At 37.8% G+C, this 17,790-nt stretch overlaps 1 protein-coding gene across 1 annotated transcript; it reads right to left on the minus strand.

Moving 5' to 3' along the window:
* Window positions 1-2,581: 2,581 nt before the first annotated feature.
* On the minus strand, window positions 2,582-17,790 carry ABHD10 (abhydrolase domain containing 10, depalmitoylase). The gene is made up of 5 exons (XM_030328601.1): window positions 17,581-17,790; window positions 14,742-14,925; window positions 9,121-9,232; window positions 8,462-8,599; window positions 2,582-3,869 (listed from the first exon to the last, which is right to left on the minus strand). Exons 1-5 carry the CDS (start codon window positions 17,720-17,722, stop codon window positions 3,525-3,527), a joined length of 921 nt encoding a protein of 306 aa, XP_030184461.1. The 5' UTR covers window positions 17,723-17,790; the 3' UTR covers window positions 2,582-3,524.

The following is a 17,790-nucleotide window of genomic DNA, read 5'->3' on the forward strand; positions in this document are numbered from 1 at the left end:
ACATGATTATGTTTCTAAATTAAAGATTACTTTTAAATGTGTATTTAAAAGGGATCTTTAAAAGGTGTATCTAAATTCCTCCCATCTTCTTTCCTTCAGAAAATAAGAGTTCCTTAGTTATTTGGGTTTTGTTTTTTTTAAACAGTTTCAAATTTAATGAAAATTTGCATATTCCCTTTGGGCACTGAATAGTTCGGTGGCAGAGTCGTGTTCTCCTTGCCATCTCCATGTTTTCTAAAGCTCAGCCATGCCCAAGGCTCTTTTCCTCCTCTCTTCCACACAGAACTTTCTATTGGCTGTTCAGGGAACAGCATACTGTTTAGATTTGGTCTGGAGATGTCTCTAAGCTCAACAGATGCAGCAAAAGCAAACGTATTCTGTGACCTCACTTAGCCTTCCTTACCGATGGCGTTTGCCTTATCTCTTTCTACTGCACATGCTGACATCGTTAAGAAGGGTCATGTCACTTTTAACATAATGCAGGAGTTCCAGGGGACAAGGGACTGAGGGGCTGCTGGTTGTTCAAGCATTTTCTGTGTCCCTGGATACATGGCACAGAGTGGTTTTAGAGAAAAAAAGAGAGAGAGCGCTTTGGGGAAAAAAACCCACTAATTAATTAACGATGTACTAGATACAAAATCATTTGGAATTTGTGATGTTACCTTCTGCAAAGCTAGGTTAAATTTTAAAATTGGCTTTTCCTCTCTTCAGATAGTGAAGGGTCCTCCTCCTCCCCTTTTCTAACCTTTGAAGGTTTGAAAGGATAGCACACAACTAACAGGCGAGTGAGGTGTTGTGGAAGCCCCGCCCACTTCCTTGCCTCTTTTCCTTTCTAACCCGCATGAATTATGTCCACCAGTTTCTCACCGGCCTGTGTTCAGTGCACAATAAACGTGAAGAGGCGGTGACTCCTATGTGTATGTGTCATTGTTCTAAATGTACAGTAATTATTGAATCCTTATGCTTTTATTACCTAACTTTATGTCGTTTTGCAGCTGAGGAAACTTCCAGGTTAAGTAAATTGCTCTTTCAGTGTTTGTAAATGGTGAGCCAGGATTGGAACCCACACTGTATAGTCTGTCCGTAACCGTTATGCATATTGCCTCTACAGGTGTGCTGCAAATCTCTAAGCATGCTTATTACATTACGATGTGTAACCTCAGAAAACTCTCATGCGCAGGGCCCTTGTCTTTTGAATCCTTGTGCCTAGGCAGTATCTGGGCGGAACAAGCGCCGGAATGGCCACCCTGCTGCCTGCTGTCAACTCACTCTAGCACCAGGCACCGTGGCACGCGCAGGATTCACGTGCATTTGATTGGTAAATGATTTCTGTTCACTATGAAAGGTAACTCCTAGATTGTAGTCCTCGAGGACATTAACCTGTTTAGTGTCTTTGTCAGGGGTCCTGAAGGCCACCCATAGGTTTGATGATTTGTTAGGATTCACAGAACCCAGCACATAATTCTACTCACAGCTATGCTTCGGATACAAAGCAAAATCTGTCAAGGAAAAAGGCACATGGGGTGAAGTCTGGGGAAATGAGGCACAAGCTTCCAAGAATTCTCTCCCAGTGGTCCCGCCAGATGAGCTGACGTTCCCTCAGTCACGAGTTGTGACAGCACACGCAATGCTTTCCACTGGGTAGTTTGCGACATTCAGTGCCCAGGTATTGGGAGCTGGTCCCTTAGGCAGTCTCTGCCTGGCACCTACCACAATTCCAGACTCCCAAAAGGAAAGGACTTCAGCACAAACCATACTGTTCATACAATGTCGACAGTTTAGGTGTAGTGAGCCACGTTTACCAGTTCTGGGAATGGCGGAAACTTCCTAAATGCCAAGTTCTCAGATGCCGGTCAAGGGCTCACCTTGTAAGCAGGCCTCTCTAAGGCTAATTCTTTGGCTCAGGAATTTCATCCCAACAATTTTCTCTATATGGGTCACGTTATCAACTTAGTAAGTTTCACTTTGACAGACATAACCTAAGGCTAAAGGAAATCCAGCCAAACTTAAAAGCTAAGACACCAACTCAATAATATTAAGGCTCACTACTGCACAAGTCCATTTTAGTTCTTGAAAACACCTTTATAAATTGCATTTCATATTTTCTTACTGTCTCTGCACTTCAGAAAGCCCTGACTTAGATGGCAATCACTTGGCCATTTGTACTTAAGGCACATTTTATTAGAAAAGGAAATGTTTCTGCAAGTAGGCAAGAATATATAAGGATTAACTGCCTCTTCAGAATATGCAAATACTCCGTTACTAAGATCAAATCCCATTTAAATGACAGATAAAGTCAAAATTTAGAAGTGATAGATTTCCTTTGTATCATTGTGAAGTTTTGAGCCTTTGAAAAAGGAGAACCTTGGTGCACCTGGGTGGCTCAGTCGGTTAAGCATCTAACTCTTGATTTTGGCTCAGGTCATGATCTCACGGTTTGCGAGATCAAGCCGAGTTGTACTCTGTGCTGATAGTGTCGAGCCTGCTTGGGATTCTCTCTCCCTCTCTCTCTGCCCTTCCCCCACTTACATACATGCACGCTCTCAAAATACATAAGCTTCAAAAAAAAGGATAACCGTAATTTTAAACTCAAATATAACATGTAGAATTTAATAGTCATATTCTGACGTTTTGAACTTTATCATACCTAATTTTTTCCAATCATTTCAGATTTACTTCAATAAACATTGTCCTGTATTTTGTGAATAGCATTTTAAAATCAGAAGCAATTTTACAAATTTCCATATATGATCGACGACAAAGGACAAAAAAATTCAAGCTTTATTAACAATTCTAAGTAGAAGAGAACACGATTAAGAGCTGTCCTGGTTAACATAAGCATTTAGCAAACAAATTACCTCGAATAAAAAAGTAGGAAATCTTTTAGTAATAAAAAAAAATCAACACACAACATGGACAGACCTAGAGGGTACTAGGTTACGTGAAGTCAGACAAGAGAAAGACAACACAGTATTATTTCACTTTTATGTGGAACCTAAAAAGCAAAACAAACAACAAAGCAGAAACAGACCCATAAATGCAGAGAACTGGTGGTTGTCAGAAGGGAGAGGGTGGGGGGATGGGCAAAAATAGGTGAAGGGGACTGGGAGACACAGGTTTCCAGGTACAGAATGAGTGGGTCACGGGATGAAAGGCACAGCAGAGGGAACAGTCGGTGGCACTCTAACAGTGCTGCATGGTGACAGGTGGCAGCTACATCTGTGGTGAGCATAGCATAACATATAGAGATGTCCAACCACTATGTTGTATCCCTGAAACTATTATAACACTGTGTCAACTCTACTTCAATTAAAAGAAATCAAGGATGGAAGGAAGAAAATTTTCCAGACAGCAGCTTATACTTTCGTCACACTTTGTATCACTTATATCATACAGCGTTAAATAAATACTCATGTGATATTTACAAAACAGAGACATAAGAGGAAAAAACCCAAGTATCAGGGTCTTACATCCTTCTTCCAATTTTCTGGATCCGTTAGTTCATACCAACTAAAAATGTGATTCTAGTTAACTACAGTTGAAAGCTTATCAATTAAGTCATCAATAGTGTAAACAAGAAGTTGAATGTCCGATTTTTCCTTCATTCTGTGATCACTGTTTTTTCGGAGGATGACATCTACATCTTTGCTGACTACTCGGTCGGCAACCTGTATGGATGTATGCCAAGGTACGATGTCATCTTTCATGCCGTGGAGCAATCTTATAGGGCAGTTCACAGGAATAGGGCTATGTAACAAGCAGTGGTGTTCAGCTTCTTTAATGAAACTGTACTGAATGTCATAAACTCCTTTTTCACTGTATTTTGATGGCATGCTCCACACACCTTTCACCTCTATTTCCTTTTTCACCTATTGGGAAAAATGAGGGGAAAAAAGTATTTATACAACACTAACAAATGCAATAGTCTTAAACAGTCTAAGAAAAGCAGTCCTAGGAGGTAAAGAGATAAAAATGTAACAATGATAATTATCAAAAATTAAACACTACGTGCAAGGAGCTGTGAAAGGTACTTTACACATAGTTGTCTCCTAAGATCCTGGTAACAACTGTTATTATTTCATTTTTACAAAAGAGGCTATTAGAATCTAGAGAAGTTAAATTTCACGTTCAAAGCTGAAAGGTAACAACTGTCATAACTAGGATTCAAATTAGATTTAGCTTTATTAGGTAACATCTTAAATCGGGTGTTACTTCACCCCAACTGAAAGGGAAAATGAAGGGGAGAAAAAGTAATTTCTGGAATCAGTTCAGGCATCATTCATATTATATAAACCCTAATCTTAGGAATAACAACTGTTTAGATTTCAAAATCACAAACTAAAAGTATCTGTATGTGAAGCTACTAAAATGGGGATGGGGAAAAAGAAGAAAAGAAAGAATCAAGCCCAGAACTTAAAATGAAAAATAATACGGTACTTACTCTGGGACAACCAAACATGTGCAATTTCAGGCTAAATGTAAAAAAAGGAAAAAAAAAAAAAAAAAGAAAACAAAAAAAAAGTACTGTTTCCTTTCCAGAGTCCTAGGGAATGAGAAAAAAACGTGTTGTTCTGGATGACAATGAAGTCTTCCAGATATTTCCTGAAAACTGAGCAAGGATATCATTTCTACACATATTTCCTTAAGATGAAACACCGGGTATCTTTGGATTCTTGAAGAGTTTTAATTTAATTTGTGTTAAATAATTAATTTTCTTTTCTTTTTTAAAAAATGTTTATTATTTTGAGAGACAGAGAATACAAGCAGGGGAGGGGCAGAGAGAGAGAGAGAGAGAGAGAGAGAGAGAGAGAGAGAGAGAGAGAGAGAATCCCAAGCAGGGGATTCTGCACTGACAGTGCAGAACCCAAAGTGGGGCTCAAAAATCATGAAATGAGAGATCATGACCTGAGCTGAAACCAAGAGCTGGATGGTTAAGCAACTAAGCCACACACATGCCCCTTAAACAATTTTTCTAATTAGAGTAACATATACTCATTATAGAAAACATGGGAAATACAGAAATTATAAAAAACAAGCAATCATACATAATCCCACCTCATAGATATAATAATCATTAACATGCTGGCTCATTTCCTTCCAGTATTTTTTCTCTATGTATTTGGTTTTATATATATAATATGTAAAACAGGTATTACCCATTCACATAGAGTTTTCTATGTTGCTTTACTTATTTCATACATATATTTCTGGGTTTAAAAAAATTCTATGAAAAATTTTTTTTTTTTTTTAATGAAAAGTTTTTAAAGGCTGCATAGTAAATAGTCCATTATGCTAGATCTAAACTAATTAACTTGATTATTTCCACACTGCTGGATACTTCCATTAACATCTTTGAGCACAAAGATTTATCCGTATATAAATAAATTATTTGGAAAGATTATCAGAACTTGAACTAGTACATGAAGATGTAAACTAAAAAAAAATTTTTTTTAATGTTTATTTTTTTTGAGAGAGAGCGAGCAAGCACGAGCAGGGGAAGGGCAGAAAGACAGAGAGGGAGACACAGAATCTGAAGCAGTCTTCAGGCTCTGAGCTGCAGCACACAGCCCAACATGGGGCTCGAACCCAAGAGCCATGGGATTGTGACTTGAGCCAATGTCGGACGCTCAACCGAGCCACCCAGGCACCCCAAGATGTAAGTATTTTTAAGGCTCTTGAAACCATATCATATTAAGGGAATTTCTGACTAGAAAAACAGGTGGACATCTTATCAAAAATAAAGAAAACTATAAGGATAGAAAAGCCAAATATATTGAAAATTTTTGTATTTAAATTTTCAATAAAGATATTATGATTTTTTCCATGTTTAAAATTGTTAATTTATTACAAATATGAAAAGGAAAATAAAAATTTAAACAGTAAGATATATGATATAATCTATATATATTTAGGTGTTTTAATGTGTTTTTTAAAATTCCAGAACGATTTACTGATTCAGTGAAAAAGCTGCATAACTGAAAGCTATACTCCTAAATACGTCTTCAAATGACTTGAAATTAAGGAAATTCTAAAAAACTATAAAATGTGAATCTACATGAATATTAAGGCAGTCTCTGTATTAAAACAACATGTATATGCTAAGTAATTTGGATGTAAATGAAAAAAATTAAATTAAAAAAAAAAAGAACATGTGAACTGGATATTTAAAGCAAAAATGATATTCAGTGATCCTCAAATACTCAGGATCATTCTCCTGAATTTGTAATTTCAGTAATTAGAACTTAGTTTCATTGGTCATTAGATGAAGTGGGAACCATGCTAATTTACGGATACAATTAATAATAGCTGCATTTTAAGCATCCCTGCCCCCCAACCAGCTGTTATCTGCCACTGAAGTGAATGAATACTATCCATTTGTAGAACAAATTAACTTCATAGAATGTTATATGTAATTGAACTCTCAAAAAGTTCAGAAATAGCAAAAATATCATTAACTGAAGAAAATGTACAATATACATTAAGTTCTATGCCAGTAAGAAACCACATCAAGGTGATGTGGTTGAGAAGCTTGTATTCCAAACAGCTGTGCACCTATCTGCCATCCTCTAGTGTTCAAAGGAGGCAAACAATCAGAGTCAGTTCCTACGCAGTAAGCAATGCTGAGTGTTAACATTCCCAGGGCTAAAGATGATAGTAAAAATCACCACTTCTGCTCCCTTGCCATTGTTAGAGCTAGCTCCTTCTGTGAAGAAGAGATAGTGGTCCTACTGTCCCTGTTCTTTGCTTACATGCTTTTAAGTTAACATGCTTCTATTCACCAGCATTTGCTCGTCTGATTTAGGATTAGCAGAGACATGCCCTGATTTGCAGGTATAGACCTTCTCAGTCATTTAGGGGATTACTGACCATATGCTCCATGAGTGACGTGGATACACACATAAAGAATAATGTACAAAGACCTTATCTTTTACCATAACAACAACACAAAATTGTTTAATCACCTTCTTCCTCATCCGCTATGTTCTTGAAATAATTTCCTACCAGGAGAAGCACCATTTAATTGAGTTAGAGGATGGAGTAAGGGCTTTAAGGTTTATATGCAGAGATACAATGGTAGGAGTATTTAACAGCATCGGACATTGAGGCACTATGTATGAGAAACAACTAAGAAAGCAAAAAAATTCAGAAATCTGAGGTAAGTGCAAGGAAGACCAGCTTTGCAATTTTAGCTCTCAGAGGAAATTACATGAAGAAACTGCACATGCAGATAATAACATTTCTTAAGGGGCTGGGAGGAACGTGGGCTGAGAAGAAGCTTAGGACAGATAGTACACGGCACTGGTATCAATGCAGAACTTGAGGCAAAAGTCAACAATATTCTACTATCCACCACTACATAGGCCTTCTTCCTTCTCTTTATTTCCTTTCCTCCTCTACCTGCTCTTCCACTCTCCAGAGCAGTGGTTCTCAAACTTCACGGGAGGGGCTGGTTAAAACAGATTGCTGGGCCACACTCCTAGTTTCTGATTCAGTAGGTCTTGGGTGAAGTTCAAGAACATGCATTTCTAACAAGTTCTCAGGTGACGCTGATGCTGCCGGCCTAGTGAAAACACTCTTTGAACCACTTGAATAGAATGCTTTTCTTTCTTCAATTTTCTGTGCCTCATCCTGCTAGGGTCATAGTCCCACAGGTGACATTTAGATCCTTAGGAAAAAGACACCCAAAGAGAACTCAACTGACTGCAAAACAACAACAAAACACACAAAAATAAACAGCCATTACCCATTATTTCTTTATCCCTGCAGATAACCGAAGTGCTTAAACATGTCTAATAATAATATTAACAAATAAATTATTTTCATTTACTTCAGAAACCTTATTTCGACCATGATTTACTAAAGTGCATAGTAATAATGAAAAGCACATTTTTTTAAAAGGTGAGAATTAGTAGAACAGAATGCCAACTCCATGTCTAAGCCAGGAGTCACACACCTCATCTCCTGTGTGCGGACTCTGATGGATGATAACATGTACGGGAGAACTCTGCCGAGAGATGCTCTGAGGCTGCTCTCAGGAGAAGAAAAAAAGTTTCATAATTGATGAGCCACGTCTAATGTGGTCGTAAGAATAGGTACTATTTCCCATATGCCACAAAATAAGAATAAAAGGTACAAAGAGAGATCACAATGTCCGATCCAGGTAAGTAAATGTGATTAATAACGAAAATGTTGCTAAAAAAAGAAATTAAACGTGTGATTTCATTAATGTGGCTGAAATATGCGGTAGAATGACTTGAAGGGACTGAATGAAGAAAAGGAGACCTTGAACAAGAGCCCAATGAGTTAAATAAGGCAAAGAGATTATACACAAAAAGGCAGCTAAGGCAAAAGATGAGCCAGCACGGGAAGTCAAAGGACAGATAACACACGAACAAGCATCCAAAGAAAGAAGAAGCATAGCTATGACAGGAGGCGTACACTGAGGTTGCTTGTGACCCACCTCAACAGGGAGCTGATTAAACTGGATCACTAGGCCATCTACAGCTGTGGCTATACCAATAAGAGCAACGACCTTTTGTGGCCTTGCGATTGCAGCATGAAGCATAAGCCATCCACCGAGGCTAGATCCAACAAGTATCTAAAAACAAAAAACACACAGTTATATTTATTTTTTTAATTTTATTTTAGAGAGAGAGGGAGAGACAGAGCACGCGCGCACCTGTGAGCAGGGGAAAGGGAGACAGAATCTTAAGCGATGTGGGGCTCAATCCCCTGACCCCGGGATCATGACCTGAGGCGAAATCAAGAGTCAAACGCTCAACTACTGAGCCACCCAGGTGCCCCCAAAAGATACACAGTTTTAAAGAGGAATTTCTTTTTCTTTTCTGTAAGGGGATTCAGTAATTTATGTATGTACTTTTTTCTTCTATATCTATTAGCTCCCAGACTTTTAATGTTTGGCACAAAGTAGAATTAAAATTAGGATTACAAGGTAAAGTAAAATGCCACTTACATTTTATGAGAAAGTGAATAGAATAATTTTAAATCAAATACCAAAATTAATTGTTAAACATTTAAACTATTAAATTTTCATAGCTAAAGAAACAGCTCAAAAAAAAATGAGGTTAGTCAATAATTATATTTAACACAAATAGTCACCTGTGGTCCTTCAGCTAAGTCATCAATTATAGAAAGAACATCTTTTCTCCATTTTCCCACTGTGCATTCTTGTAAGTTACCATCCGAATTTCCAACTCCTGAGTAATCAAACCTAGAAAAAGGGGAAACATATATCTATATCTAGATATCTTATCTAGCTGTATATTTCTCTGATTTTTAAAGAAGACAGCTCATTTATCATTATTACAATGCTTAAAATGTATTAAAATAAAGCAATGAGGTCAATACATATTTTAGCAGATCCAACTGGCATAACCTTCAAATATCACCCATGTCCACTCACTCTCTCACCTGCTAGCAGCCTGTCCATGTCACCGTCTTCTCTGCCGGAGTAGTGTAATAGTCTCCTAAGTGTTCCTGTGTCCATTTTCTACCCCAGTAGTCTATTCCCCACGTAGCAGTCAGTGCTCTTTTTAAAACAAAAATCATGTCTTGCACAAACCCTTCAAAAGCCTTCTACCATCTTTAAACAAAACATAATGAGGCCTCTGACTACCTCTCTGATTTCATTTCTTACAGATTTCTTACCGTTTTCTCCCTCCCAACTGAATTCGCATTTGCCTTCTTGAAGTAAATGGAATATACCACCCAGGTTTTGCTATCAACTTTTCTTTCTACAGGGCATACTGTATCCCTCCAGATATCCACTTTGATTGCTCCCTTGCTTCCTTCAGGCCTCTGGCTCAAATGTTACATCTCCAGAGATGCCTTCTCTGACTACTCAATGCACAATTGTGCTGCTTTCATCATTCTCTATTTCCTTACCCTGCCTTATTTTCTTCATGGCAAATATTGCTACTTGACATATAAAAAATTTGATTATTTGTTTATGGTCATCTCCCACACAAGAATGGAAGCACCATATGGGCACAGGCTGTTTTGTTCACCGCTGCTTTCCCAATGCCTACATCAGCACTTTGCACATGATAAGTGCTTAGTATTTACTAAATTAATAAAAGGGAAAGAGGTAAATCAAATTCACGATCATCAACTCATCCCCCTAGTTTGCTTCTTCTTCCAACTGCCTAGCTCTCCAGGCTCCAAGTCTGTCGATCTGTGCATTTTCAAGGCCTCAATTCAATAGACCAGGAAATATCGCATCACGTCTGCAGATTACCTTAAACCACAGTCATACTGAACTACTCCGATCCCTGGACAGACCCTTTTATAATGCTGGGCCTTTGCATCCTGTCTAGAAAGCCTGGAAAGCCTTCCTTCCCACCCAAACTCCTACTCATCCCTCAGTCATGTCACCTCCTGAGGAACTCTGACATACACTCCCTCAGTCACTTTCTTTTATATGTACTCACTTAACACTTTTCATATTATGTAGTAATCAGGTCAAATATTTGTGTGACTAGAATGTCAGTTCTTGAAGAGCAGACTGTTTCACTCAAATTTTTTTTCCAGGATACCAAACACTGCTTGCCCTGTGCCATCCTCACTCACTCTCGTTTCTTCCCATTCACCTCTTTCTCTGCAATATGGTAAGACCAGTATCACGCTGCACATCTTTGTCATCTTTAAAAAAAAAATTTTTTTAACATTTATTTTTGAGACAGAGCATGGGCCGAGGAGGGGCAGAGAGAGAGGGAGACACAGAATCCGAAGCAGGCTCCAGGCTCTGAGCTGTCACCACGGAGCCTGACACGAGGCTCGAACCCATGAACTATGAGATCATGAGCTGAGCTGAAATCAGATGCTTAACTGACTGAGCCACCCAGGCGCCCCACATCTTTGTCATCTTAAACCTGGTCTAGCATAGTAGCCTCCTGTGTCTGTCCACTCTTTCTCCAAATGGATCCACTTTATACATGTCAGGTTTTTTTCTGAAACATTTTATTGCTATGGAATTAACTTCAGCGGTTCCCTGTAACATACAACATAAACATTCAGGGCTTTAGCCTATTTTTTAGACCATTATATTCTGGTCATCTCAGATTGATCATTTATCATGTCATCTGAGGAAACCAGTGCTTTGGCCCAATTGATCAACTTGCTGTTACTAAACTGGCTCTTGCTTTCTGTTCCTGTTTCATGCCTCATACTATTTCCATCACTGGGAGTACCTTCTCCTTTCACCTTCCCAGCTCATCCTCTCAGAACTTAGTCCAAACAAATCTTTTTTTTTTTTTTTTTCCTGGAAAAACTTACCCCAGACAAGCTGAAGAAAAAATTCTTACCTAATGAAACTTATACAGAATTCATTTTTATCAGTCACAATCAATTCTTATACCCTGCTCTATAAGACAGTTTGTATGTGTGTGATGTGCCTCATCATTCCTGTGAGACGGTCAGATCCTGGTGGGGAAACACCATTCTTGGTTTTGTGTCTGCATTCTTCCCAGAGGCGAGACACCTACACCTCGCACAGAGAGTATGCTAACACATACTAAATAAATAAATGTGGAAGGTAAAAATAAAAAGAATCACTTGATTCAAATTTGAAGTGTTCAGGTTTCTCTAATTCTTAAAATCTGATGAAAACTAATAAATCCTAGTGTTTTTAGTATACATGTAAGAATATATATGTGACACACAGCATACACACATTTTCTTAGGGATTTACGAGTCATGGAGGAAAAAGAAATTAAATTTTTCTTTGTTATAAAGTGAAATGATTTTGGACCCTTGGGAAATTGTGTAACAAGGCCACTGCTCACATCACAGTCATTTTTTCCCTTCAATCCAGAGGACATAGAAAACAGACCCAGGAGAAGAGGGAAGAAAGGTACCAGCTAATCCTTTTTCCTCCCTTGGCGGGCAATCGGGCATCTCTACTTGCTGCATCTTTCACAGCTGCCTTCGAAATGTATGATGCAAATGCAGAATACAAGTAGAAACCCTTCAAAAAGGAAAATATAAACATCTGGTGATACTAAAAGGTACAAGTAAAAAATATAGTTCATTCTTGCTGAACCCTAACCAAGGGACAAAGACAATTCAAACATATTCAGCTGTTGGGGCACCTGGGCAGCTCAGTCGGTTAAGCGGTCAGACTTCGGCTCAGGTCATGATGTCAAGGTTCGCGGATTCGAGCCCCGTGCCCGGCTCTGTGCTGACAGCTCAGAGCCTGGAGCCTGCTTCAGATTCTGTGTCTTCCTATCTCTGCACCTCTCCCACTCACACTCTGTCTCTCTCAAAAATAAAAAAACAAAACTAAACAAAAACCAAACATATTCAGCTATTTAGGACTTTAAAACAGCAATGGGTGGGGCAAGGAGCGGCTGGCTGAGTCAGTACAGCATGAGACTTGATCTTCAGTGTGAGAGTTTGTGCCCCACTTTGGGTGTGCAGCCTACTTAAAAACAACAACAACAACAACAACAAAAAACCCCACAGGCTGTTCTAGCAGCCTCAACACTCTAGGACATATTCCCAAATCTAGAATTAAATATTCTATGGCAAATAACTATGAGAGAATACCAGCCCTAGCATCGTGTGCTATATTCCTGAGCTCTGACTCAATCTTATGTTAGGCATGGTGACAGAACATCAAAAAACTGTTTTCACATAGTCATATGTACCATTTCTTGTATAATATACAAAACCATTTCCTCATTCAAGATCTAAGATTTTACAGCCAAAAATATAAAAAAGGTAAAGTGAGAAACTGGAGTATATATAAAAGATAAAATCTCCAATAACAAGCTACAATGCAATCAATAGTTAATAGTGATTAGGTTGCAATGAAGTTTGATAAAAGCAAATAAAAAGGAATCTGGTCAAATTAAAATTTTGCAGTGAAAGGCTACACTTTTATAAAGGTTTATAAAGATATACTTAGGCTATGTTTTAACACAGAACCAATTAATGGTCTGTACACATTATAATTAATATTTATTTAATACACTTTAAAAAAAGTTTTCCATATGTATTCAAAATAAAGAAAATGCACAGATGTCATGTGTCATAGGGAGATAGGAACTGGTTACAGTGCTCAGTTTCAACTTAAATCCAAGAACTGGTAAAAGGGCAACTTCTTGATTCAAATTCTCTGGGGGATAAAAAGAACGACGGCAATTTTTCTGACTGTATTGTGTTTTGATCAGTGTAGTTTCCCTTCCTGTACAGATCTTCTTCCTTACCCCAATCCTAACATCAGTGTGCCTTTATGAAGTGTTTTTTTATCCACTTCAATCCCCAGTTTTCTCTCACCTTGTGCAATTAAGTATGCTATTCCTTTTGACACAGTATATTCTGTTGAGTATTTCTGCCTAATTTCTTATGTTTTTTGTCTTGTTTCCCCAACCTGATCTTTAAGAACAACAGCCATGTTTTAGAATTTGTTGTATATTTTACAGCACCCAGTAATAGTGCTAGAATGTCTACTTGGAAAAGATACTCCAGTCTTCAGAATAACAGTTAAGTCAGAATAAATTTTTAAAAGTTCTGAGTAGGAAAATGAAACTCAATATGATAAAAAAGAGTAACACTAAATCCATTTAATTGACATAATCTCTACTAATATGTTGAATAAAATCTAAAAGGTTTTTTGTATTTATATATTAATTTCTGAAAGCTATATTTTCTAGACATATTGAGTGAATGTTAGTGAAACTATTATTCTAACCATGTAGATGAACAGATTTTTAGGCCATTAGTCCTAGAAAGGATTCAGACATTATCTTTAGTTCATCCTCCTCCTTTTTTATGATGAAGAAAATAGGTCCAGTGTTTATCAGCTGACTCATCTTGTCACAGTTATTGCTGGAACGGATTCTAGTACCCATAATTCTTGAATTCCGGGCCAGCATTCTTTCTATTAAACCATACTATCTTTCTGGCAAAGTAGACACTAACTAAATGATTGTTATAAGTAAACAAACCTAATAACGATGTAAGCACACTATTTTACTGAAATAATTACTGGAATGAAATATTAGGAATTATGAAATCAGATTTCGGTTAAATAACACATATCCTCTCTATGCTTCTATATACTCAGACTACAGGAGTGAGGGGAAAGAGAAAACTTCAGTGCAAACATGAATTATACAGTACTAATTTTAGAATACTTTCATTCATTCATTTATTTATTTATACAGGCATGGAACATCAATGAAAATACCAGGCCAGAGAAATGGAGTTCTAAACTATACCTAAAACCAAAGGAAAGAATGGGCTCAATATGAGGATGTGAAGTGGGAACCTAAAAGATCATAAGAGACATGAAAAATATACAATATTCTCAAATACATATATTATTTTTAAATACATATTTTGAAAGTAGAATTATAAAGAGTGACCAAATAAAATCCCCAATGGAAAGCCACAAAATAATTACAAGACATTACAAGAAAGCCAACTACTATTTTTGATTTGTTGTCCTGTTAGACTATTACATCTGAAGAGTTTAGTTACCACTAGTTTCTTTTTCCACCAGCATTGTCAGGGTGGCACAAAGACCATTAAAGAAGGTCTTTTTAGGGCTGCATTTGCAATAGCCCTAAATCACAAGGTGAAAGTTTACAGACCATTAAAATAAGTTAATCCATAAAGACACTGGCATTTGCTCCAATTGGTTAGAGCAGAAATATATCTCCATTGCCATGCTCAATGATAGTAGTATTTTTCTCGAAGAAATGTGTTGCTCCTACCTTATATAGGCGTGACCTAGAGATTTGCAAAACTCTTCAATCGCCAATGCTTTTGTACCATTCATATTAGAAATATAGCCAGGGATGAAGATAATTCCCGGACTTTTGCCTTTTAGCTTCTTATAAGCCAGGTTTGGAAGGTCTGGTCGACTAAGGAAAGAGACCGATGACTTTGGTCTGCAAGCTAAACAAAGTACAAAAACATAAACTATAGTTTAAAAATACTGTTTTTGGAAAACCATACACAACTGACCCTTGAACAACATGGGGGTTGAGACGCTGACGCCCCCGTGTATTCGAAAATCTGTGTGTAACTTCTGACCTCCCAAAAACTTAACTACTAACAGCCTACTGTTGATTGGAGGCCTTACCGATAACATAAAGTTGATTAACACATTTTGTGTGTTGTTTATATTATTGTATATTGCACTCTTACAAAAAAGTAGGCTAGAGAAAAGAAAATGGTGAGAAAATCATACAGAAAATGTATTTACAGTAGTGTTCTGTTTATTGAAAAACACCAATGTATAAGTGGGCCTTAGTAGTTAAACCCATGTTATTCAAGGGTCAACTGTATATTTTCAATCTTAACTTTCTTAATTTGTCAAATTGATGTCAAAACTACTTCCATTTAAGAGGAAAAACAGAAACAGACTTGAAATATTAAAATCACAAGCCTATCCATGGTATCTTTTGAACTCATATCAAAATCAGTTCACAGTTTGAACTCATATTCAAAATCACTTGAACAAGGTCCAATCTTGATTCTTCCAAAATACACAATGAGGTGGAAATTTCAAGGCAATAAAAGATAGAGACTTGTAGAAAAAAGTTTTCCTGTAAAAAATGCTGCTGTATCATCTGTCCTAAATAGTATCAATTAATGTTCAGATTTAATTACACTAGTTTAAGCCTTCTCTTGTGAGATTTTTCTTTTTAATTTTTTCAGTGTTGGAGGAGTTTCACATCCTCTACTTTTTGGCAGGGAGGGGGAGAAGGCAGAGAAACTGTTTCGAAGGCAGAGGTGCTGTGCTCCTGCTGGTAATACTGGCTCCCTCGCCATCCACAAAATCATGGGCCATGCTAATGGCCTGTCATGATTTTGTATCAGCTGAGGTGGGTTCAATGAGCAGTTACTTTACAAGAAACCTTGAATAATTTATAATAGTACCATTTTCGGAAAAAGATTTCTCACAGGACTCTGCAATCACTATGTTTTATTTGTTGGTTTGGCTTTCTGTGAATGGCACACAGATCTTAGTGCAATTTAAGTATAACAGCACAACTGGCAAACCTTGTAAGGTTACTCTATTTCACTGTTTTTCAAGTTTTTTTCCTTACCATAAAATCTATACTTGCTCTTAAAAAAAGGTAAAGAGATTTTTAAAAAATTAAGTCATTTATAATCCCACCTGCTCCTTCCAAAGAAATTAAGTTTGTGTATTTCCTTATACTCTTTTCCTGAACCAAGAAAATCTCATCTTTTATATGAAATGAAACCTTCCTCCACTTTATTGTGGCCAAGGAAAACATCTCTGCCCCCTCCATGTGAGTTGACAAAAGCTTCCTTCATTTTGGGTTTGAGAAGTTGATTTTTTTAAAAACTGAATTGAAGGCCTTAAAGCTATCCCTATTACATGTAAGTGTTGTTTCAAAGTTTCACTGTATAGTGAAATATGCCAAATTAAAATTTTTTTAGTGAAAACCAGGGCTAGTGGGGGCCAGTTATGTTGGTTGGTAGGTTGTATCAGCAAAAATGTCAATTTCCTAGTTCCTTAGGTCAGCACTCAAATCCTTCCTATTGTCTTCTCAATATTACATCTCCAAAGAGAAATTTCTCCTCTGAAACAGTAATTTACTTCATTTTGGTGAGTTTTAAGTGGAGGGGTTCTTAACATTATATCCATAAATGATCTTTGTACTATAAGGATTAGCTCAAAGCCTGATGCATAAATCCTAAATGACGTGCTAAACAGATGAAAAAGTATTACAATTTACTTAATGAATGGACATACTATACTTCACTAGGGGAACTTACATATATAACAAGCCTTTAGACTGTACATAATTAAGTGTAAGTTAAACTGATTATATACATTTAAAAATTTTAACCAAAGCAAAGGGTGTCAGCAATGACAGTTCCCATTCCAAGCACAATGCATCTGACAGCTTGTATGCCAAAGGTGTAAAAACAACAAAACTAGAGAATAAAAAGACACAATTCAGAAAGACTATATATACTGGGGGTAGGGTGCTATGGAGAAGAATCGAACACAAGTTGAAGAAAATATTCTGATGCTCTCATTTTTGGTACAAATTCTAGTTTCCTTTGTAGAGTAATGAATATGGTTTTCACGGAGCGGGATCATCGAGAAGGCAAAATCAGAAATTTGGCTTGCTCACGGCGTCTACACTTTCTCACACACACACACACACACACACACACACACACACACACACAGTTCATACTATACATTTCCCAAAGGGAAGCAAGGTCAGGTCCCAGCATCCTAACGGAGTCAAGATCTGTAAAGCCCTTAGACCAGAAGACAAACGAAAGAAAAAGCAACTAACAACCAAATTTTTCCTAGCGTTGGCGCTTAACACAGGGAGGCAGGCACAGAGTACGATCCTTAAGCTGCAGAGCGTAAAACTCCAGCAAGGGCCGGCAGAGTTCTTCCTACAGCTTTCACCAGAATTGCTGAAAGCGAGTAAAACTAGAGTACTGAGAACGGGGGAAGAGCATTTTTAAATAAGGCGCCAAAAACGCACTAGACAGGAACGGAATGAACTCCAAGTTCGAAAGAACGCGTACTTCTCCCGCCTTTCGGACACTGACCTGGGACCCACCGTGGCGTCCGCTCCGACTTCCTTGCAAGTAACGCGCTGAGGCCACGGTAGAAGCCTAAGAAGACGGCCTCTCTGCCCCACCTCCGACGAGGTACCCAAGAGCCCAGGGTAGCCATGCCCGCCCCCGCCATCTTCCCAGAGGCCCTTGAGTACCGTGCCGACCCACAGAGTAGCTCCGAGCGCACAGTAATCAGAACTG

This window comes from Lynx canadensis, chromosome C2 (assembly GCF_007474595.2).
Source record: "Lynx canadensis isolate LIC74 chromosome C2, mLynCan4.pri.v2, whole genome shotgun sequence".
Taxonomy (NCBI): domain Eukaryota; kingdom Metazoa; phylum Chordata; class Mammalia; order Carnivora; family Felidae; genus Lynx; species Lynx canadensis.

Excerpts from the sequence above, each read along its gene's own strand:
- ABHD10 (XM_030328601.1), bottom strand. The coding sequence starts at position 17,722 with ATGGCGGGGGCGGGCATGGCTACCCTGGGCTCTTGGGTACCTCGTCGG. Across the intron at positions 14,926-17,580 it reads GACGCCACGGTGGGTCCCAG|CTTGCAGACCAAAGTCATCG; the intron begins GTCAGTGTCCGA and ends TACTTTGTTTAG. Across the intron at positions 8,600-9,120 it reads ACTTAGCTGAAGGACCACAG|ATACTTGTTGGATCTAGCCT; the intron begins GTGACTATTTGT and ends TTTTGTTTTTAG.